This window comes from Garra rufa, chromosome 2 (assembly GCF_049309525.1).
Source record: "Garra rufa chromosome 2, GarRuf1.0, whole genome shotgun sequence".
Classification (NCBI taxonomy): Eukaryota; Metazoa; Chordata; class Actinopteri; order Cypriniformes; family Cyprinidae; genus Garra; species Garra rufa.
The window spans coordinates 45,523,213-45,547,444 of record NC_133362.1 but is presented as its reverse complement, the minus strand read 5'-3'; the positions used below and the strand labels follow the sequence as shown (position 1 = coordinate 45,547,444).

The window sequence follows — 24,232 nt, the reverse complement described above, 5'->3', positions numbered from 1 at the left end:
GAAAAACCCTTGGTCTTGAGCCACCACTGTAGCGGCCTCATGTGCAGCAGGCCAAAAGGTATTACGTTGGCTGCTGCTGCCATAAGACCTAACAGTACTTGAAACTGTTTGACAGTGAGTGATAGGCCTAGCTTGACCGCATTTACTGCAGTAAGGATCGACTCGATCCGAGCAGGAGACATACGTGCCTGCATCGTGGTCGAATCCCATACGACACCTAGATAAGTGGTTCTCTGTAAAGGAGACAGCACACTTTTCTTGGTGTTGAGTCTCAACCCCAAAGCTTCCATGTGAGCGAGAACAGCATCTCGATGCTGGACTGCTAACTGTTCTGAGCTGGCTAGGATCAGCCAGTCGTCTATGTAGTTGAGTATACGGATGCCCTGGAGTCGCAGAGGAGCCAGAGCAGCATCCATACACTTTGTGAACGTTCGGGGTGAGAGTGCTAGGCCGAAAGGAAGAACTCTGTATTGGTAAGCTTTGCCCCTGAAAGCGAACCTGAGAAACTTCCTGTGCTGAGGAAGGATGGAGACGTGAAAGTACGCATCTTTGAGATCTATCGTGACAAACCAGTCCTCGGACCTGATTTGAGACACGACCTGTTTGACAGTTAACATACTGAACTTCAGTTTTCTGACTGAGCGGTTCAGCTGTCTGAGGTCTAAGATGGGCCGCAGCCCTCCATCCTTCTTGGGAACAATGAAGTACCGGCTGTAGAACCCGGATTCTCTGAGCTGAGGAGGGACCACCTCGATGGCCTCCTTCCTCAGAAGAGAATCTACTTCTTGTTCCATTACCAGAACCTGCTTGGGGCCTACCGTAGTAGGAAATACCCCGTTGAAGGGCGGCGCCGGGGCGCCGAACTGAATTTGTTACCCTCTTTCTACAGTACGCAGGACCCATGGAGACACATTCGGCAGTAGTTTCCACGCTGCCAGAAAGTGTACTAAGGGAACCAGCCTCTCGAGGCTGGTTTCTGGTAAACTTTGAGGAATTAATTCGGTGGCCTGTAACAGCTGACTGGCAGGCGACACCTGAATTAACTGCTCTGAGGACCCCCGTGGGGGTGACAAACTTACTGGGTCCGCTACGTTGCCGGGCGGGACCACCAGCAGAGGTTTGTGCGAGACTGTCGCGCCCTGAAACACTGGCAGGGTTAGCTGACTGGTCTCCTGAGGGCCCCGAGGAGAAATGGGCACCATATGATGTGGTGAACCCCATTTCCCCCCGAGAGGGGCTGCCCTCAACGGCCCTGAGCCACAACAGTCAGGGCCGCTTAGCCGAGGACCTCTTCGACTGAAGCACGACCCTCAGGTCGGGCCTAGTCTTGGAGGCCCCCGACTTGGAGCGCTGCTTACCCCGTCCCCTTGGTCTGGGAGGGGTGCGGGTAGCAACGCTCGCTTTCTGCGCCTCGCGGCGTGAGGAGCTGGTACGCGGCTGGGGCTGCTCCCGTCCAGCAGCCCCAGAGGAAAAGACACGGCGAGGGAGGTACTGCTGAAAAGCTGCAGTTTGTCTGCGAGCCTCCTGGTACCTGCTGACGACCGCATCGACCGAGTCGCCCAAATCCTTAAGCAGGTCGGCTTGGTATGCCTGCAACACAGACATAGTGTGCAGACATGACCCAGCCTGACCCGCTGCCGCTTACCCCTTGCCCAACAAGCTGGAAGTTAATTTAAGAGGCTTGGTGGGCAAGGTCGGAGCCTTCAATGATGATGCCGCCGCAGGAGACAGATAGCTCGCGAGCGTCTGTTCAACTGCTGGCATCATCTTGTACCCGTGCTCCTCGACCCCTCCCACGTTACCGTAGTAACCGGAGGAGGGGGTGAAAACACGGGCCGAGAATGGTTTTTCCCATGATCTCGACAGCTCACTGTGGAGATCAGGGAAAAACGGAAGGCTCCGCCCTGGAGGTGGCTTGCGTGTCCGCAGAAAGCGTTCGTCTAATTTGCTTTCTGGCGGCTCATGAGATTGCTCGGCGGGCCAGCTGATATTGAGTCTGGCTACCGCACGAGTTACCACCTCCAGGAGCTCCTCAAATTGGGGGGATTTCACAGGCGGTTGAGGAAGATCAACACTCTCTACATCAACCTCCTCGGAGGAAGATAAGAGAAGTGTTGAGACCTCCTCCCGGGGGGAAGAAACCGCAGTGCGGGCTTCCGCATCCAGGAGGAGATCAACCGATCTGCTGGGTGAGGAAGGAGATAGGGGATCACCCGTCTCCATACCCTCCAACAGATCGAGCTGCGAACCCCACGAGTGCAGCTGCCGCTCCGCCTCGGCGGAAGCGGGGCCAGACCCGCGAGGAACGCTGGTGAAGGCTCCCTCCTCGAAGAGAGCCCTCCGGGAACGAAGCACCCGCAGTGGAAGACGTTCACACTGCGGACAGCCAACCCCCTCAAGGGCTGACTGAGCATGCTCCGCTCCCAAGCAGAACACACACATCCTGTGTGTGTCCCCACCAACGATGAATCGCTGGCAAGGAGGAACACACATTCTGTGTGGCTGCTGAACCGCCTTAGAAATATCTAATTTCTTTCCCCTTTTGGCAGACATTGCTCAAACAAAAGCTGTGCAAACTGGCACAAAAAACAGCAATGAAAAACCAGACAGACAGACCAACATAGAGCGCTTCGCTGAATGACAAAAGCTGAAGCCGGTTTGAAACGCACGTGCTTATATACTTCCTGGTCGCTGACGTCACCGCGCCGGTGACGTCACTCCCGTCGTTCTATTGGCTACAGACTGATTCAGAGGCGGGTTCGCCAATGGCATTCCCCAAAGCGTTGATGACGCAGTGTGGAGTTCCCGAAAGGGAACTCATTTTGGAAAACGGCCTTTAAAAATATGGATTGTAATTGAAATATATTGACAAAAATAGATAAAGATCTACAAAAGAAACACTAATCAGTGTCTTTTGGCTGTTTTCTTTCCAATAGTCTGAAAAAATACTTTATGAAACACCAAAAAGCCCAAAATCTCAAACAATAGCCAAAAATACATTGTATGGGTCAAAATGATTATTGTCTTAAGTAAGGATTTTCTTTGTTTTCTTAAGTAAATATCATGTTCCATGAAGATATTTTGTAAATATCCTACGGTAAATATATCAAAAGTTTTTTTTATTTATTTATTTTTTTTTAATTGGTAATATGCATTGTTAAAAACTTAATTTGGACAACTTTAAAGGTGATTTCCCAATATTTAGATTTTTTTTTCACCCTTACATTCCAGACGTTTAAATTGTTATATCTCTGCTAAATATTGTCCTATCCTAACAAACATACATTAATAGAAACGTCTAGGTTACGAAGGTAACCCTCGTTCCCTGAAGGAGGGAACGGAGACGTTACATATGGGAACTCGCTTGAGAGTCCAATCATCTCTGAGCCTTATTCAAAAGACCAATGAAAATTGGCGAGTGGCATTTGCATCCCAAGCCACGCCCCGTGCATACGGGTATATAAGATGGCGGCATGCAGCCAGTCATTCAGGTTTTTGCTGAGGAGCCGGATCGAGCTGGCATCAGCGCGACGCTAGGGTCGTGGCAGGGGATGTAACGTCTCCGTTCCCTCCTTCAGGGAATGAGGGTTACCTTCGTAACCTAGACGTTCCCCTTCAGTCGTTTCACTACGACGTTACATATGGGAACAGACCCTATGGAACAGGCCACGACCCTGACGCCGCGTTATGCACAACCCCACGTGCTGACAGGCAGACGTGTCAGAGATGGAAATAGTAACGTAACCTTCCCAACGCCTTGGGGGCCAGTAGAGGGGGCCCCACAGGGATGCCAGATGTACTGAAGCATGGGTTGGGGGGGCGGAGCACATGAGATCTTCACATGTGGAAATGAGAATAATTCAATATATCTATAAAGCTTCTTAGGGATACACGAGGGAAACAGCGGTCTTCTCTGCTGGAATATTGAAAAATATAGCCACAACCTGCGGGGCGAAGGAGACCCAGGCAGGATCACAGTAAGGGACTACTCCGCATCTAGGCCTGACTGCGGGGCATGGAGGACCCAGGGTTCGCCGGAGGGAACATTCTGGGAAAATGGCGCACGGATACACGTGGCAATGGTGCAGCAAGCCGACACCAGCCGTCCTCCCGCTCACCTGAAGTCTTTATGTTAAGACACGGGAGGATACGGCCTCTACGCAGAGGTTGTAGAACCTAGCGAAGGTATTAGGTGTCGCCCAGCCCGCAGCTCTACAGATATCTGCTAGTGAGGCGCCATGAGCCAACGCATAGGATGAGGCAACACTCCTAGTGGAGTGGGCATGAACACCTAAGGGGCATGGCTCTCCCTGATATAAATAAGACAGGGAGATGGCTTCCACCACCCAATGGGCCAACCTCTGTTTGGAGACAGCATTCCCTTTCTGCTGACCTCAGAAGCAGACAAAAAGCTGCTCGGTGCGTCTGAAGTGCCGTGTACGGTCTACGTATATGTGCAGAGCACGAACAGGGCACAGCAGCGCAGAAGCTGGGTCTGCCTCCTCCGGGCAGAGCTTGCAGGTTCACCACCTGATCGCGGAAGGGCGTGGTGGGAACCTTGGGTACATAACCGGGCCAGGGTCTCAGGATGACGTGAGAATCTCCGGGCCCGAACTCAAGGCACGTTTCGCTGACAGAGAAGGCTTGTAGGTCCCCTACCCTCTTGATGGAGGCCAGTGCAGTCAGGAGCGCTGTCTTAAGTGACAGGAATTTCAGCTCAACTGACGCAAGTGGCTCGAATGGGGCTTCCCGTAGGCCGCGGAGGGCGACGGAGAGATCCCAAGAGGGTATGAGGTGCGGTCTGGGAGGATTAATCCTTCTCGCACCTCGCAGGAACCTCATGATGAGTTGGTGCTTACCCAGGGATGTTCCATCCACTGCATCGTGATACGCTGCAATGGCAGCAACGTACACTTTGAGAGTCGAAGGGGACAGCCTGCGCTCCAACTTCTCTTGCAGGAAGGAAAGCATTACTGCAATCGTGCATCTCTGTGGGTCCTCTCCTCGAGAGGAACACCAGTCAACGAACAGACCCCACCTCAGTGCGTAAGCCTGCCTCGTAGAGGGAGCTCGGGACTGAGTGATGGTATTTCTCACGGCCTGGGGAAGGCCGGCGAGGTCTGACGCATCCCGTCCAGGAGCCAGACGTGCAGGTTCCACAGGTTGGGGCGCGGGTGTCAAATTGTGCCCATCAGCTGAGAAAGAAGGTCCTTCCTCAAGGGGATCTTCCAGGGAGGGGCTGCCGCGAGGGAAATGAGTTCTGGAAACCAGGTCTGGGTGGGCCAGTGTGGCGCAACCAGCAAGACCTTCTCCTCGTCCTCCCTGATCTTGCACAGGGTCTGTGCAAGGAGGCTCACTGGGGGAAAGGCGTACTTAAGCCCCGGAGGCCAGCTGTGTGCCAGCGCGTCTCTGCCGAGGGAAGCCTCGGTCAGGGAGTAAAAGAGCTGGCAGTGGGAGGATTCGGGGGAGGTGAACAGATCTATCTGAGCCTGGCCGAAATGACTCCAAATCAGCTGGACTGTCTCGGGGTGGAGTCGCCATTCTCCAGGGTGGGTGGACTGCCGTGAGAGCTGATCCACTGCACGGTTGAGTTCCCCTGGTATGTGAATGGCACGTAGCGATTTCAGCCACGTTTGACTCCAAAGGAGCAGACAGCGGGCGAGTTGTGATATGCTAGGAGAGCGGAGGCCGCCCTGGCGATTGATATACGCCACAGTCGCAGTGCTGTCGGTACAAACAAGCACGTGCTTCTGGCGCAATGTTGATCGGAAGTGACGAAGGGCTAGAAGCACAGCCAACAACTCGAGGCAATTGATGTGCCACTGCAGTCTAGGTCCTGTCCAGGAGCCCGATGCTGCTTGCCCGTTGCACACAGCACCCCAACCCGTGGTGGAGGCATCCGTGTAGACCATGGTATGCCTGGACACCTGTCCCAAGGGCACTTCGGCCCGTAGGAAGACGGGGTCTGACCACGGGTTGAACAGGCGGCGACACTGCGGGGAAACGCCAATCCGGAGTGTGCCACGGTGCCATGCTCGTCTCGGGACTCGGTCGTGTAACCAGCGCTGAAGCGGTCTCATATGAAGCAAGCCCAGCGGCGTGACCATGGCTGCAGCTGCCATATGCCTCAGGAGCCTCTGAAATGTTTTGAGAGGAACCGCTGTCTTGTGTCTGAATAAGTCCAGACATTTCAGCACTGACTGCGTGCGCTCGTTTGTGAAGCGGGCTGTCATGTTGACCGAGTCCAGCTCCACACCGAGAAAAGAGATCCTCTGCACTGGGGAGAGTTTGCTCTTTTCCCGGTTGACCTGAAGGCCCAGATGGCTGAGGTGCCAAAGCACCAGGTCCCTCTGTTCGCACAACAGGTCTCGCGAGTGAGCTATGAGAAGCCAGTCGTTGAGATAGTTGAGGATGCGAAGGCCCGACTGCCAAAGAGGGGTCAGGGCTGCCTCTGCGACTTTCGTGAAGACGCGGGAAGAGAGGGACAGGCCAAATGGAAGAACTTTGTACTGATACGCTCGACCTTCGAAGGCAAACCGTAGAAAGGGTCTGTGACGAGGAAGGATCGAGACGTGAAAGTACGCGTCCTTCAGGTCGATGGCTGCAAACCAATCCTGGGGACGAATGTGCTTCGTTGTGAGCATCTTGAACGGAAGCCTGAGGAGGGACCGATTCAGAGCTCTGAGATCCAGGATGGGTCTTAACCCACCGCTCTTTTTGGGCATGATGAAGTAGGGACTGTAGAACCCTGACTTCCTGCATCACCTCTTTGTCAGGACCACCCTCGTGCAGTTGTTTTAGCGCCTGTGCCTGGTAGACCTGAAGGGTGGCCATGGCGTGCAAGGCGGAGGCAGCCTGTCCAGCAGCGCGATAAGCGCGGCCGGCGAGAGCGGACGAGCGCTCACACGCCCTGGAGGGTAGATGCGGCCGGTCCCACCAGGTGGCAGCGCCACGCGGGCATAAGTGCTGTCCAGTGTTCAAAACTTTGCATATTGCGTTCATATCTTTAAAGAAGACTTGCATTAGCAGAAGCGTTGTTTCAAAAAACGAATTTATGAAATATCATAGGAGCATTACTTTAGATCACCCATACACAAGCTACCCATAGTTTCAATGTGTTTTTGCTAGTACAATCATTAAAATGTAGTTGTACAAAATATGTGATACAGGTTTCATTTTTCTTTTACTGTAGACTAAGAACAGTACAGACACAGTGGTATCATTGAAATACTGTAATGTGGAATTTACTGATAAAATAAATCTCAGCATAGGTTTTCTAAAGGGAAAAATTTAGATTCAAAGTTTTAGCAGTTTTTTTTTCAGCAGGGTACAGTATACAGTTTACAGTATACTGTACCCTGCTGAAGAAAAACTGCTAAAACCAGCCTAGGCTTAGCTGGTTTAAGCTGGTGGTTTCCCAGCCTGACCAGACAGAAAAGTGGCCAATACCCCTCTAAAACCAGCCCACTTTCCAGCTATGACCAGCTAAAACCAGGCTGGCAAAAACAGCCAAACAGCCTAGGCTGGTTTTAGATGTTTTTTTTTTTTTGTTTTTTTTCAGCAGGGTAGCCATTAACTCATTAAAAGCACAAAAGCAATTAACATAAAAATTACATCTTGCATTCAGTAATGTTGAATATGAAAATTTGTTCCATAAAAGAGGTACATAGGGCCATAGAAACAATATCTGATAAAGAATGAAATATGACATCCATAGATACACAGTTTAAAAAAAAGGTACTGCAGAGGTACAATTTTGTTCCTGGGCAACAAAACATATAAATGTACCTTTAAAGGTACACAATGGGTCCTTATTGTACAATTATGTACCCCAAAAAATTGTACCCTTGGTAACACCCCAGTGACAGCTACTTGTACCCTAAAAGGTATAGTTTTGTACTTTTTTTCTGAGAGTGTAGTGTAGTCCATCTGGGTCATATTCTGTGGTAACTGGTGTCAAATGATCTATCCTGAAACATGCACTATTTTCCATAAAAGCTATGCTTCAAGGGTAATGCAACAGTTACTTATCATTATAAGCAGATGTATCAACTGATAGTTTAATCTTTGTAATTAAATTAATGCACACTCATCTCAGATGTAATGTGTGAGTTGCATTTTGAAATAGTAATACTTTGATGTTAAGTTGTGTCATTTTGAAAAGGTGATTTAAGTTCAATGAACAAATGATCTTTGGCTTATGTGTATTGTATCCAAGCATTTGAAAAATGTGTTAAGTGGTTTGAAAAATGTGCATTTTGATCATTGGTTGTGTATTATGTGTCTAGAGTTTTGAAAAATGACATTACGGTTCTGTTATTAGTGCAAAAACGATTGTAAAAAACTGTAATCAGCTCCTCATGCACCTCTGGGAAGAATGGAACGGGCGCCCTACCCAGGAACCAGTCATCCAGCCTAGAGGGATCGGCCGAAGGCGCGAGAGGCACCTCCAAGCCGATCCCCCTGGCGGCCCGAAGGAGCATAGCCGAGAGTTCGGTTTCAACCTCAGACGCGGCAGCGACCACAGCGGGGCGCTGACCCGCCGAGATGTCCGCTTCACCCTCAGACTCTCCCTCTGATGCTGCGACAGACATCTCTTCCTCCTGTGGAGCGCCAAAGGAGACGCTCAGCCCGGCTGGCGGGGAAGCGTACTGCTCTGGCAGCGCAACGGGGCCACATTGAAGTGCAGAAGGTCGCAGGGCTTTGGGGGCCAGCGGCACGTTCTGCACGGTGACTCGTAAGTCCCCCTCGTGTCTCGCCACGGCGGCCGAAAAGCATTGGCGGCTTAACAACGTGCCGTGGGACGACGAGGGGAGCCGCCTCGCGAAAGAACAGCGATTTTTCAGCTTGACCATGGTCATGCGTTCGCAATGAACGCATGAACCATCCGTGAACGCTGCCTCAGCATGTTCTCGGCCCAAACATGTGAGGCAGTGTTCATGTCCGTCTTGGGAGGTGAGGAAACTGCCACATCCAGCAGCGCACGGCCAGAAAATCATTCTGAAAAGAATGTTTTACACAGCCATGAGAAATTACTCTTTTAGTCCCGGTCTGTCCAGGGAGGAACCGCGGCACCACTGTGCACTCATCTTATATACCCTCATGTACGGGGCGTGGCTTGGCATGCAAATACCACTCGCCAATTTTCATTGGCCTTTTGAATAAGGCTCAGAGATGATTGGACTCTCAAGCGAGTTCATTAATCAGTATATTTTCTTTAGACACAAGCCAAAATGTTACTTAATGTAGCTCAAAATAATAACTTTGGCCTTTTTTTTTTACAATTACATCTTGTAATCTTGTTTTGACTTTATTCTTATTTAAGACTGACTGTGAGATTAGTCTTAAAGCATCAAGACTTTATTCATGAGAGAAGACAATTTTAGCCACAAACTATGTTCTACAGGTTGCAATCAATACGCACTTGAACCTTACTAACTCTCTGCACTCACGCAGCAAAAATAAATGAACCTGTCTAAAATGGTATATAGCCCCACTGTGCCTTGATAGGAGAAGCTTTAGTTGTAAAAAGATCTCTTACCTGCCCACTGTTCGTCACACACGGTAAAAAGACTGGTTTTGTTGGTGAGCTCTGGGAGCAGACTGCTGCATTCCATGACTATGGCTTGTGGAATCATGATCACACAGGAAATCAGCCAGATCAGAACGATACTCTTGCGGGCTCTTTTGGCAGTGCTCTTGAACTTCAGGGGGTGGCAGATAGCATACCAGCGATCTTGGGCAATGCAGCTCAGTGTCAGAACTGATACAGACACAGAGATTGTCTGGAAGGCAAAAGACAGAGGACTGAATCCCGCAAACCTTAGTGTGGAAAAAGAATTATGGCCAGACAAATAACGTGCCCATAAGCTAAATAATGCATTAGGCTACAAATGTAAATGAGCTTTACAAATACTTAGGCTTCCAAATTTTTACAAACCTGATCCTAACTGAGACATGCGTATTGCTAGAATTCTTTAAATTGATATGTCAAGAATACATGTCATTACATGTCATTACAATACATAGTCATTCCTGCTATGTTTATATGTTAAAATCTAACATGTTATACTAGATAAAATATTAAACTTTTCACAATGTTCACAAGAAGATGTTTCATTGCATATCTTTCAAAATGCCCACCCCTGTTTTTTTGTTTTTTTCTGTTTTGTGTGTATTCAGTGGCGTGTTACCATCAAAAACAAAACTAATCCACTGTGCCCTCAGTAAAAAAAAAATGCAAATACTGGACAGTCTGTCAGCAGTCATGGGAGGGGCCCATCAAAACAGCTTGATAATTGACACTGTTTAGTTTTTTGGGGGATTAAGGGGAGACACTGCAGGCAAAAACACTGCTTTTCATGCACCTGTCAAGTTTGAGATTTTGTGCTTTTTGGTTTTTCATAAAGTGTTTTTTTCAGACTAGTGGTACAAAAACATCCAAAAGACACTGTTAAGTGTTTCTTTTTTGGCACTTTATCTATTTGTGTCAATAGATTTCAAATACAATACATATTTTTTAATTATTTTTTTCTCCTACACTGAACCATAAATCTGCACTTCAGTAGCACTTACATACATCAAACTTTACATTTTAATTCCTGTCTATATTCTGAAGGTTTTTACATAGGGTATTTTTTACCCTATTCACCTGCAGTATCTCGCCTTAAATATGAAATAGATTTTTTTCATTGTAGGGGGACACACACTGCTAAGACACATTTATATGCAAACACCATGTAAAAGTGAATTTTGCATCAGATGTCCCCATTAAAACTATATACTGCATGTTGCATAACTTTGTACGTGTAAGTGTAGTTTTGAGCTTTAAGTTACAGAATTAAAATATACAGAGCTCTTCACAAAAAAATGTTATCAGGGTAACTTCTGTCCACAAAAATATCTGGCCAAGAAATTATGCAAATGTGTAAATTAAGATAACATAGTGCACACTGTATTCACAAATGCATGTTAAACTCACAGCACAAGCAGAGACAGAGGTACTACATTTACTGTGAACCAAGCTGCTCTGAGATGCTGAATACAGCGGATCATATTGCAATTATCACACAGCCTTATTTATTTAAATTCATTATTACTTTTTCCTCAACTCATGAACTCCCTGCAGTTCCTCCGTTTCAGAAACCCTGGTATACAACATCAGCTTGCTAAAAAGAGAGGAGCAGTGAAGCCACCAAATGTATTAATGTAAATCCAGAAAATGGCCTGAAAAAACAAATTGAAATGATGACCACCATCGGGGACCAGCATGAATGCATGCATGTACTGCACTGTAACTGATGCATTCTAGATTAGATTGAGTTGTGATATAATGTAAATGTGAACTGTTGAAATTCCATTTCTAAAAGAACAGTACCCTATTTAAAAACAACAGGACATCAGATGACATGATTATAGCTTGATTTTCAACGCATGTCTTCTGTGCAAATTGGTACATTTCCAACAGTCATGCTTTGAAGTGCTCCATTCTGCAAATGTCTGAAGGCTTTGGCATAGCACCTACATTAGACTTTTCCATACTCTAGGCCTGCTCAAGTAGAATTACTTTTGATGTTCTGGCTTTATTCTAAACATCAGCTCAAAGAAGCATCCTTCATTATATTGGCATCAAACAATCATGACTCCCTTTGAGAGTCAAATGGCATGAATGTGATTAGAAACAAGTGATTTTATTCAGGCACAAATCAACACTTGAAGCAGCTGGAGCCATGGCTCACAGCTGCTTCTTCAGTCTTGATAACTTCAAAACTCTCATTAATATTCAGTCATTCGACTAGGGAAGATAACCATGTCAGGGATATACAAGAAACAACGGAACTTGTAGCATTCAAACTGTATGACAGCTGAAACATTAAAGTCCATCCATCAGGTCCTTCCGTGAAAGAAGGTCGAGAAAATGTGTATCTCAAATACCTTAAAAAATGACCAGAGGGACATCTTGTCATCTCAAGGCACTCCATCTGTTTCATCTACTGGTTTTGACAAGTATGTCATTTACGGCAGTATATCTCTAGCTAAAAAAATATATTTCAAAGACCATAAGCTGTTGATATGATTTATTGACGAGGAAGCAAAGCAACCCCTTAAAAAAGCAGAAACAGCCTCTAGCAGTAGAAACTGCTGGTAGGTCTACTGATGTGTCAGAAGTAATAGATGTTCAAGATCAAAGGTGTCATAATTCACAAATGTACAGATCTCAAAACATTTGAAACTTCATTTTAAGAGGGCTTCCTATTAAAAGAAACCAAATATAGTGCTAAAAGTACATATATTGTCAGCTTCCTCACCTGTAAGTAAGGTAGTATCTTGCACAGGGTTTGTCCAAAGAACCAGGTTTCTGTAATGTCCACCACAAGACTTGCAGGAAGACATGTGATTGTGACCAGGATGTCTGCGAAGGACAGGTTCACGATGAAGTAGTTGGTCACTGTGCGCATGTGATGGTTTTTCCAAACTGCAAAACAAACTGAAAAGAAAGACACCTTGAAAAACACTTCAAGACAAGAATGAAAATGCTTTAAGAAAGCTTTAACAAAAGAGTGTTAAGAGTGTGGCCACACACCAGAAATTTCCTTTCGAACTGCAGTCAAACCCAAAATTATTTATACCCCTGGCAAATTCTGAAATACAGGTACTTTTATTCAACCAGCAATTTTTTTTTGTTGTTGTTGTTGTTGTTGTTTTTGTTTTTTTATTATTAGAAATGACACAGACGTCTCCCAGAAGATAATAAGACGATGTACAAGAGGCATCATTGTGGAAAAAAAATATTACTCATCTTTTATTTACATTTGAACAAAAAGTGTCATGTCCAAAATTATTCATACCCTTCTCAATAATCAATAGAAAAGCCTTTTTTTGGCTATTACAGCTATCAAACGTATTGGTATTTTTGTCCATTTATCTTTAGCAATGAGTTCCAACTCTTCCAGGTTGGGGGGTCTCCTTGCCATCACCCTGATCTTTAGCTCCCTCCACAGATTCTCAGTTGGATTTAAGTCAGGACTCTTTTGCTGTGTGTTTTGGGTCGTTGTCATGCTAAAATGTCCACTGGTGCCCAAGGCCAAGTTTCTCTGCAGACTGCCTGTTTTGTTGTTGAGAATTTTGCTCCTTTTTCATGGTGCCGTTTACGGTGATTAGTTTCCTGGTCCACCGGCTAAAAAACACCCTTAAAACATTAGGTTCCCACCACCATGTTTGACAGTGGAAATTGTGTTTTTAGGGTTGAAGGCTTCTCTTTTTTTACGCCAAATAAAGGCTACTTTCGCCTTCCGACCACGTCCTCTGAGATTTTTGTGTTTCGTCTTATTTTTTAATAATACTTTGCACTGTAGACACTAGAACTTCGAAACATTTAGATATGGTCTTATAGCACTTTCCTGACTTGTAATGTGGGGTTTGAGATTTGGTTTTGTTTTGGTTCATTTTCATGTTTTCATATCTTTTATTATGTAGTTGTTTAATGCTGTTGTTTATTGCTTCCCTTGCCCTTGTGTGTTCCTGCAATTGGTCCCTTAGTTCCATGTGTCATGTTCTGATTGGTTGTCTTTGGTTGCTATGTCTTGTTCCTTGATTCTCATTGGTTGTTTGTGTCTTGTGACCCTCATTGTCTGGTATAAATGGGCCTTGTGTTTCAGTTGTCCCCTGTCGTGTGTTGATGTTGTAACTTGCTGTTGGTGAGTTGTGTTTTTGAAAGTTAAACCTGTTTATGTCAAGTCAAGTCTGTTCATGTCAAGTCTGTTCAAGTCAAGTTTGTCAAGTCATTGTTTGGAATATCATTTGTATGTTTGGTTCTCTGGATTACTTTACTGTTTCAATAAACTGCACTTGGGTTCATCATCATCTGCACCTGTCCTGGCCGCCCTTCCAAAGTCTGCTCACAAGATGGCTGCCCTTCCAGAGTCTGTTCACAAGATGGCCACCATCCCAAAGCCTGTTCACAAGATGGATGCTGCTCCAGAGTCTACACCTGTCATGGCCGCCACGCCAGAATCCCCGGCCAAGATGGCCGCCACGCCAGAGCCAAGCCAATCCACGTCCCTATACCAGAGCCACGCCATGTCTCGTCTGATCTGCCAGAGCCACGCCATGCCTCATCTGATCTGCCTGAGCCACGTCATGTCTCGTCTGATCTGCCAGAGCCATGCCATGCCTCACCGTATCCTTCAGTGCCTCGTCACGTCATGATTGCAAGTGTGATGGACCCACCAATGATGTCAGTGAGAGCTGCTGGCATCCCAGTGGTCCCTACACCCACTAGCCCGGTGTGTCTCCCTCTGTCCACTGTGCTGCCTGTGATGGCCATCGCCATTTTAAGTGTGTGGGCTGCCCAATGCATCCGAGAGGCTTCGTCTGTTCACGAGTCTGCTCCAGAGGCCTCGTCTGTCCACGAGTCTGCTCCAGAGGCCTCGTCTGACCATGAGTCTGCTGTGCCAGTGCCTCCAGAGGTGGCAGCACCAGCTGCAGAACCTTCCAAGGAGGCGGCGTTCACGGCAGAACCTCCCAAGAGGGTGGCACACTTTTAAGAACTTTCTGCTCTGTCTGCACCGCCAAGGCTTCACGCTCTGTCTGCACCGCCAAGGCTTCCTGCTCTGCCTGCACTGCCAAGGCTTCACGCTCTTCCTGCACTGCCAAGGCTTCCTGCTCTGCCTGCTCCGCCAAGGCTTCCTGCTCTGCTTCTACCGCCATGGCTTCCACTGCTCCACGGTCTGCCACTGCTCCATAACCCAGGTCCTCCAGAGCGTCACTGTCTGCCATTGATCCACGGTCCAGGCCCACCTCTGCTCCATGATCCAGGTATGTCATTACTCCATGCCCCAGGCCCTCCACTGTTTCCCAGTCTGCCACTGTTTCATGGCCCAGGTCCTCCACTGTTCCACAGTCTGCCACTGCTCCATGGCCCAGGTCCTCCAGTGTTACACCATCTTCCACTGCTCCACAGCCCAGGACCTCCACTTTTCCACTGTGTGCCACTGCTTCACGGCCTAGGCCCACCTGTGCTCCATTGTTTAGACCTGCCCTTGCCCCAGGGTCCAGGTCCACCAACTTCCCATGATCCATGCCATTGCCCTGTCTTTCATGCTCCATGCCATGATCCAAGTCCTGTTCCCCTGCATAGGCCTGGCCCTCCAGCCCTCCCCCATATACTGTCTCTGCTCCACCACCCTCCTGGACTTTTTGGGTTTTTGTTTTGTTTTGGGTGGTGTGTTTTGGGCGTCTGGAGCTGCCCTTAGAGGGGGGATATGTAACGTGGGGTTTGGGATTTGGTTTTGTTTTGGTTCATGTTCATGTTTTCATGTCTTTTATTATGTAGTTGTTTCATGCTGTTGTTTCTTGCTTTCCTTGCCCTTGTGTGTTCCTGCCATTGGTCCCTTAGTTCCATGTGACATGTTCTGATTGGTTGTCTTTGGTTGCTATGTCTTGTTCCTTGATTCTCATTGGTTGTTTGTGTCTTGTGACCCTCATTGTCTGGTATAAATGGGCCTTGTGTTTCAGTTGTCCCCTGTCGTGTGTTGATGTTGTAACTTGCTGTTGGTGAGTTGTGTTTTTGATAGTTAAGCCTGTTTATGTCAAGTCAAATCTGTTCAAGTCAAGTTTGTCAAGTCATTGTTTGGATGATCATTTGTTTCTCTGGATTACTTCACCGTTTCAATAAACTTCACTTGGGTTCATCATTACATCTCGCCTCTCAGTGGACTATTTGTTACACTTGTGAACAGCCACAATGCGCAGCCGCAGGTCCTTAGTGAGCTCCTTTGTCTTAGCCATGACTGTCCAAAAACCAACAGCAGAGAGCTTGTTTTTCACCTGTTGAGTTGATTAAAACGGCTGTCCCCAATGAATCAGGGTAATTAGGATGCTTTAGAACAGCTTGGGCTATTTGGAATGGTATAAAACTTTGGATTTTCCCATAGACTGTGATAGTTTGCAAAGGGTATAAATAATTTTGGACATGCCACTTTTTGTTCAAATGTAAATAAAAACTGAGAAATATTTTTTCCACAATGATGCCTCTTGTACCTCGTCTTATTATCTTTGGGAGAAGCCTGTGTCATTTCCGGTCCAAAAAAAAAAAATGCTTGTTGAATAAAAGTAAATTTAAGTCAGAATTTGCCAGGAGTATGAATAATTTAGAGCTTGACTGTACATTAAAAAACAAATATAAATCTGTTTCAGTACCATTCACTGGACATTTCATTTTAAAATGCTGCAAGGACTTTGATTAATACGTGAATCTTTACTTGATTTGAACAGCTTGATTTCTATGAATTGTATTTGGATTTGAGATTTGACATTCTAAAGACTATTAAAATGAGACACGATTCAAAATACTTATCATCTATATCATCAACGACTATCTCTGCTACCTTGATTTGTATGTTGTTCTAGTCTGATGATGAGTAATTGTTATGACGTTGTATGCACATTCCTCTAAATGGGTTTGTTTAGAAAGCATTTATGCAGAAAATAAATGTAAATATAAATATAAGACTGAGTGGCTCATGAATAACACATGAAATAGCTGTGGATTACCAACTGCCTTGACACAGGCACAGATAAGCAGCTAATGGACATCAGCTGATTAATGTTGATTTTATTTAGCATATTTAGTGAGGCATTTAATGAAATCAATAATTCAGAGGTCACTGTAAAAAAAGAAATCTGCTTTGTGTCACACAGTGCTGAATAGAAATGCAATAAATAGCATTGAAACACTGGACAAAATAGACAGGCTAATAAACGTTTATGTATCACAGATTACAAAGAAAATGGATTTAGCTGTTAAGCACACTGCAAAAAATGGTTTTCTTACTTGGATTTTTTTCCCAGCCTAAATATCTAACAATTCTTGAATCAAGAAGGATTTAACACAATGATCTAGACAAGTAAAAATTGCCTTGTTTTCAGAAAAAAACAAGTCAAAATTAAGTGCATTTTTGCATGAAAAAAGCAAAATAATCTGCCAATGGGGTAAGAAAAATAATCTTGTTTTCTGTTTGATCTTGTTTTCTTACCCCATTGGCAGATTATTTTGCCTGTTCTAAGCAAAAACTCACTTAATTTTGACTATTTTTTTCTGAAAACAAGAAATTCATTTTTACTAGAAAATTTATTTTAGATATTTTGGCTGGAAACAAGGCAAAAAATCTAAGTAAGGAAAGCATATTTGCAGTGAATGTTTATATTTATTATGTTTTGATGCAAACTCTACACAACACAGTCAACACAGATTTCAGATACAAACACGATGTGTGTTCTGAATAAGAAATATTAACAAACACAACATTTGTCTATGATTAGGAATGAACTAAAAATACAAGGTCACACAAGGTCATAGGAAAGACTAGGGTGAGTGGTTATACTGTAAAATTGTCACAGAAAACTGAGTCTTTCCTTCAAAAATAATCACTGGGCTAAGTGACGACTAAGCCTAGCCTCTCTCTACATTGCACAGGTGACATATCAGAAGACTGTTCACATCTGATGCTGGATTGCTTCTAAACAATCGAGAAACTGAAGATTATACATCTTTCACCAAAGCCCACACTAACACATTTTTGTCTGCTTTCATTTTTAATGGTTTGTATTGTGACTCCTGAATATTGCTGTACACTGAAATGTACTGATAAGCCATTCTTACCTAATGTATATTAGGTAAGATATGTGGCAAATGTTCCTTTTTCCTTTGTTTATCAGAACAGTTGGTCTCTCAAGGCTCTTTTCTTTTCACTGTTTCTTTTGTGAATCCCATGCAAGAGAGATTTGCAAGGTTAAACAACTGGATGTTTTGCTCCCAGAACTGGGGCTTGTGAAGGAACCTGAGAATGAATGAAGACACAGCTGTCGAATGAGCCTAGAGGGCAGAGCAGAAGATGGGGGTGATGTAATGACCTGAAGCCCCAGGCAATATTAGTGTTGGAACATTTCCCAGTTTTGCTGCCAACTTTCCTCATTCCCAAGGGTCAGTGAATCCCAGATGACAGATTTTATGGACAACACTATAACACAGGGCTGTAACCACAATAGAAATTACTACCTCCGATAGTTGGACATGCTCGAAACTCATCAATGCCAAAATGACTGAGATGGCCAATCAATTCAATGAAGGCAAGATTTACTGCAATGCTTCAATGAAAATAGTGTGAGGTAAGCTTTAAAGACCATATAATATCTGACAGCTTTTTAAGCCAACTTACTGAAATCCTATTTAAACTTCTTCTTCTTCTTCTTCTTCTTCTTCTTCTTCTTCTTCTTCTTCTTCTTCTTCTTCTTATTTTTCTGACCGCAAATTTTTGGACACTAACTCCTCCTAGACCGTTCAAGCTACATACTCCAAACTCGGGTCAGATCTTCATACTGTTCTGACTTAGTGTACTATATCTTTTCAGACTGGTTTGAGTTACGGTTTTCTTAAAAATTAATATTAAAAATCATAAAAATCCCATAGACTTTCATTGACCAAAAGTCCATGTCTGTTTGAACTATGTTTAATGTAAACTGCTAGAAGCCATTGATACTCAATTAAGCTTTAAGCTATCTATGTTCTTTCTAACTAATAACTAATCTATCTATCTATCTATCTATCTATCTATCTATCTATCTATCTATCTATCTATCTATCTTCAAACCATTATCTATCTATCTATCTATCTATCTATCTATCTATCTATCTATCTATCTATCTATCTATCTATCTATCTATCTATCTATCTATCTATCTATCTATCTATCTTCAAACCATTATCTATCTATCTATCTATCTATCTATCTATCTATCTATCTATCTATCTATCTATCTATCTATCTATCTATCTATCTATCTATCTATCTATCTATCTATCTATCTATCTATCTATCTATCTCTCTTTCCTGGGAGGTTAGGTGGTGTGAGTTGCTCACGGGTGATAGAAGTAATTTAAATGTGCTTTAATGTTCTCTTCCAACTTTGTTTTAAATCTTTCTGATATATGTTACTTTTTCTTTTTTGTTTGTGAGTGTTATTTTTCTTAGTTTTGAGGATAGTATTAGTTTAGTGTTTGTGCTTTTGTGTGAACGCGTGGCGGGTGTTTGAGATGGACGATCACCCGAGCAGGTGTGACTCCTCTCTTTCACTCCGTCACGGAGTTAGATGCGCACCTGAGGCAGGTGTCTCAGTGGAGGATGTGCTCGTAGCAATAGGCGAACAGGTAGGGTATATTAATATAGTTTCAGCTTCACGGATGAACAAGGCTGTCGTGATCTTTTTAAAGGAACGGAATTTAACCAGTCGTTTGGTTGAGAGCGGCATTTGGGTGAGTGGCGTTTATACTGTGATTTATCCGCTGGTGGCTCAATCAAGCCGTGTAACAATTTCAAATTGTCCTCCATTCATAGCTAACCATGACATTGAAAAAGAATTGTTAAGATTTGGAAAAATCGCTAGTGGTATTAAGCAGGTGCCATTAGGATGCAAAAATGAGTCACTGAAACATGTCACGTCTTTTAGACGCCAAGTGTTTATGTTTCTTGATTCAGATGTTCTTGACATTTCTTTTCGAGTCATGTATGAAGGCAAGTCCTACATGATTTATGCCAGTACTGTATGAAGGTAAAACAGTAGCAAAACTCGAGAGCTTGTTGATTTGAATGTGAGAACTTGTCATATTAATATTCGTATTTGTAAGCTGAAATTTGAACTCACAGCTCTGATGTGAAAAGCTGAATCTGTTGATTTGCACACACAGACAATGATCCAAACACCCGTGTTTTGAATTTGAAGTTGCAAATTAATAGCTACAAATGTGCAAAATGACAATCACATAAACAAAATGAAAGATACAAGTGTGTACGACATATTTGCTTTCGCAATGTACTTCAGTTTTACTGTACAACCTCAAGTCAGCACTTACAGCCTCTCACATCTAGCAGTACAACTTCAGATTTTAGCGCTTTGACTTTTGCTACTGTTCTTGCGATATTCCTGTTGCAAAACTCACTCGTGCACTTGTAAATGCAGACGTGAGAGCGCAGAGTCGGGGGCGGGGCTAGGGTGGGAATTAAGTCATTTTATTGGTCGATGCCTGACCAATGAATATCGCTGTACCAGAGTTGCCATATAACTTATTTTTTAATATAATTTAAACTTCTTTAAATTCCTTATTTGCTTGTCGACCAATAAAATGACTTAATTCCCACCCTAGCCCCGCCCCCGACTCTGCGCTCTCACGTCTGCATTTACAAGTGCACGAGTGAGTTTTGCAACAGGAATATCGCAAGAACAGTAGCAAAAGTCAAAGCGCTAAAATCTGACGTTGCACTACCAGATGTGAGAGGTTGTAAGTGCCGACTTGAGGTTGTACAGTAATACTGAAGTAAAGTGCGAAAGCAAATATGTCGTACACACTTGTATCTTTCATTTTGTTTATGTGAATGGCATTTTACACATTTGTAGCTATTAATTTGCAACTTAAAATTCAAAACACGGGTGTTTGGATCATTGTCTGTGTGTGCAAATCAACAGATTCAGCTTTTCACATCAGAGCTGTGAGTTCAAATTTCAGCTTACAAATACGAATATTAATATGACAAGTTCTCACATTCAAATCAACAAGCTCTCGAGTTTTGCTACTGTTTTACCTTCATAGTACTGGGAGTTTAAAATGTTTTGAATGTGGAGAAATAGGTCACAAAAAGAATGCGTGTCCTAAAAAAACTAGTACTCCGAACATTGAGTTGGTAAATGAAACCGCCGGGCCGAGTGGAATGGGAAGGCCAAGTGAGAATGAAGGAGGGAAGGAAAGCAAAGGAAAAAAAATAGATGAAACTAAAAGGAAGGGAGATGAATTAGAACGGGGCGAAAAACGGAATAAACGGAATGAAAGCTGTGAAGACGTAAATGAAAAAAATGGCGATACTGGTAATGAGAGATTTGAGGAAGCTGAGGCAAACATTGTTCAAAGTGAAAATTAAACTGGAAACGGTAATGATTGTAATGTTACTGCGGAAGTTGTTGACGATGAAACGGAGGAGATTGGCGAGGACGATAGTCTTTCAGAAATGTCTGACGTCATTTCTCAGATTGGTGACGATCAGTTGTATCCCGTAAAAGATATAAACGATTTTTTGGATGAAACTTTTGGAAAGACTTTTGAGGTTGAGATGTTCTTTCCAGATGTTGAAAGATTCCTGAGATCAGCAGTTCACATACAGAAGACTGTAGGACTGGGAGAATTGAGCAGAAGGAAAAGATTTAGACTGAAAAAAATTGTTACAAAATTACGAAAAGAAAAAAAAAGGAAAAAATAGTAAAAATAATGATTAAGTCACAAAGGGTGAATTTCTTTTTTTCCGTTCCTTTCTACTTGTTTGTCTTTCTTTCTGTTTTTTATCTTATCATGGAGAGTATAAAAATAGGGACAATTAATATTAATGGAGGAAGGAATTATGGGAAAAGAGCAGCTTTGTATGAGTTGATTCAAAATAAGAAAATGGATATAATCTTTTTACAAGAGACCCATAGTGATACAAGAAATGAAATAGAATGGAAAATGTGGTGGGAGGGAAAAATATTTCTAAGCCATAGTTCCAATTTAAGTGGAGGAGTTGCGATTTTATTTTCACAGAAGCTGAATATAGATAACATCTCTCCTTATGAGATAGTTAAGGGTAGAATCTTGGGTGTGAAGGTGGAGCTAATGGGGTTTTCTTTTCTGTTTGTAAATATATACTCACCTAATAATGGAGCAGAAAGAGTAGAACTTTTTAATAAATTATCTAGTGACTTAAGAAATTTTGACAATGAATGTATGGTTCTTGGGGGTGACTGGAACTGTACTTTGGATTTTACACTAGATCGAAATGGTGAAGAACCTTACCCTCAATCAGCAAACACTTTAAACAGTATTGTGAAAAAATACAATTTAATTGATGCATGGAGAGTAAAACACCCAACTGTAAAACAGTATACTTATGTCAAAACCATGCATGACCATATTAGTGCTGCAAGGTTGGACAGGATTTACATAAGTAAAAACAATTTTAATAGAGTTTTAAAAGCTAGTATTTTCCCAAATGGGTTCACTGATCATCATTTGTGTATGATTGAAATGATTTTTAAAAAAGACACAGCATTCTAGTTATTATTGGCATTTCAATCAGAAATTGTTGTACGACTCAGATTTTTGTGAAAAATTTGGGTTGTTTTGGTCAAAATGGAGAGAAAAAAATGTGACTATGAAGATTTAGTGCAATGGTGGGAGGTTGGAAAAGCACAAATCAGAATTTTTTGTCAGAACTACACATCTCATTCAAAAAGACTTGTACAGAACACTATCAGAACACTTGAGAGAGAAATCACTGAAACTGAAGGAGAAATTATTGAACAGGATTTAGAAAAAGTGGAACAACTTAAAAGAAAAAGGACAACTTTGGCTTCTTTGTTCAACGAAAGAGCAAAAGGGGCGTTGATAAGAGCCCGTTTTTCTTCACTACAAGAAATGGATGCTCCAAGAAGGAGATCGAAAACTCATGACTCACTTAAAATTACCAGATGGAACTATAACAACCAACCCAAAAGAAATGAGAAATCATGCAAAAGACTTTTATACTGAGTTATTCAAAGCAAGAGGATGTGATATTAATTGTAAGGACGATTTGCTAAAAGACTTACCAAAACTCACAGAGGATCAGAGACAATGGCTTGATGCCGATATTAAACTACAAGAAATATCGGACGCTGTAAAGACACTCTCCAACGGTCGGTCTCCTGGAATTGACGGAATTCCTTCAGAGTTTTATAAGCAATTTTGGAGTTTATTAAAGGATGATCTTCTTGACGTTTTTAAAATTTCACATAGAAAAAATGAACTACCGACAAGCTGTAGAAGAGCAGTTTTGTCACTGTTGCCAAAAAAGGGTGACCTTGGATTGATGAAGAACTGGAGACCGGTGGCATTACTGTGCACGGATTATAAGATTCTCTCTAAGTGTCTTGCAAATAGATTAAAACTGTTTTTTAGAGCATGTTATTAATGATTGTCAGACCTATTGTGTGCCAAAAAGAACAATAATGGACAACCTTTTTCTTGTAGGAGATGTGATGGTTTTAGCAAATGCAAATAATGAGGACATAGGTTTTCTGTCAATTGATCAAGAAAAAGCTTTCGACAAAGTTGATCATCTTTATTTATTTGAAACTCTTAAAGCTTTTGGTTTTGGTCAGAATTTTATTTCTTGGATTAAACTTTTATACACTGGAGCCTCTGCAATGTTAAAAGTTGGAGGGGGGTTAAGTTATCCTGTTTTAGTTGAAAGAGGCATAAGACAAGGCTGTCCGTTATCAGGACAATTATATTCATTGGCAATTGAACCCTTATTAAACAAACTCCAAAAGAAATTGCAAGGGTTTTTAGTTGATGGTGGTGCTAACAAGCCAGTTTTTTTTTTCTGCCTATGCTGACGACATAACTGTTTTTATAAGAAGTAATAGGGATGTGTTAAATTTAACAAATGCTTTAAATATTTATGGAAAGGCTTCATCAGCAAGTGTTAATTGGGACAAAAGTGAAGGTTTTTTATTAGGAGATTGGCAAGGAAGGACTCCTCCTGTGCTTCCAGGGGGAGTTAAATGGGGAAGAGAGGGTTTGAAGATGTTGGGAGTGTTTTTAGGAACAGAGCAGTATAATGAAAAAAATTGGGAGGGTATGGTGGAGAAAATGTGTGACCGGTTGTCTCGATGGTCATGGGTGCTACCTCAGCTATCTTACAGGGGCAGAGTATTGGTCACGAATAATCTGGCTGCAGCTGCTTTATGGCACAAAATGAGTGTCCTGGATCCCCCAGAGAGTCTTGTCAGAGAGCTGCAAAGAAAGTTAATCAACTTTTTCTGGGATGGACAGCACTGGAAAAAACCTGCTATCATTTTTTTACCCATTCAAGAGGGAGGACAAGGACTAATCGACATCAAGAACAGGATAAAGACTTTCAGACTGCAAGCGGCACAAAGATTGCTGTATGCAGATCCGTGCTGGGCTGATACAGCGTGTGCTGTGTTGAGAAAAATGAACGATTTTCAGTATGATGTGCAACTGTTTTTAATCAAACTGGATAATGTGGACTTGAGGGTTTTTTCCCCTTTTTTCAGAACTGTTTTGAAGGCATGGACTTCTGTTTTTAAAGTTAAGAGGGATCTCTCAAACATTGGACATTGGACAGGGAATGAACCTCTTTTTAA

The 24,232-nt window shown here is 43.4% G+C and overlaps 1 protein-coding gene across 1 annotated transcript in view; it reads right to left on the bottom strand.

Annotated features, from left to right (window-relative positions):
- Positions 1-24,232, bottom strand: part of hcrtr2 (hypocretin (orexin) receptor 2) — a 48,120-nt gene that overhangs the window by 8,035 nt on the left and 15,853 nt on the right. Inside the window, exons 2-3 of the mRNA XM_073835284.1 lie at positions 12,309-12,487; positions 9,542-9,785 (exon numbers count right to left, since the gene is read on the bottom strand). Coding sequence (XP_073691385.1) covers positions 9,542-9,785; positions 12,309-12,487 — 423 coding nt within the window. The remainder of the gene's footprint in view (positions 1-9,541; positions 9,786-12,308; positions 12,488-24,232) is intronic.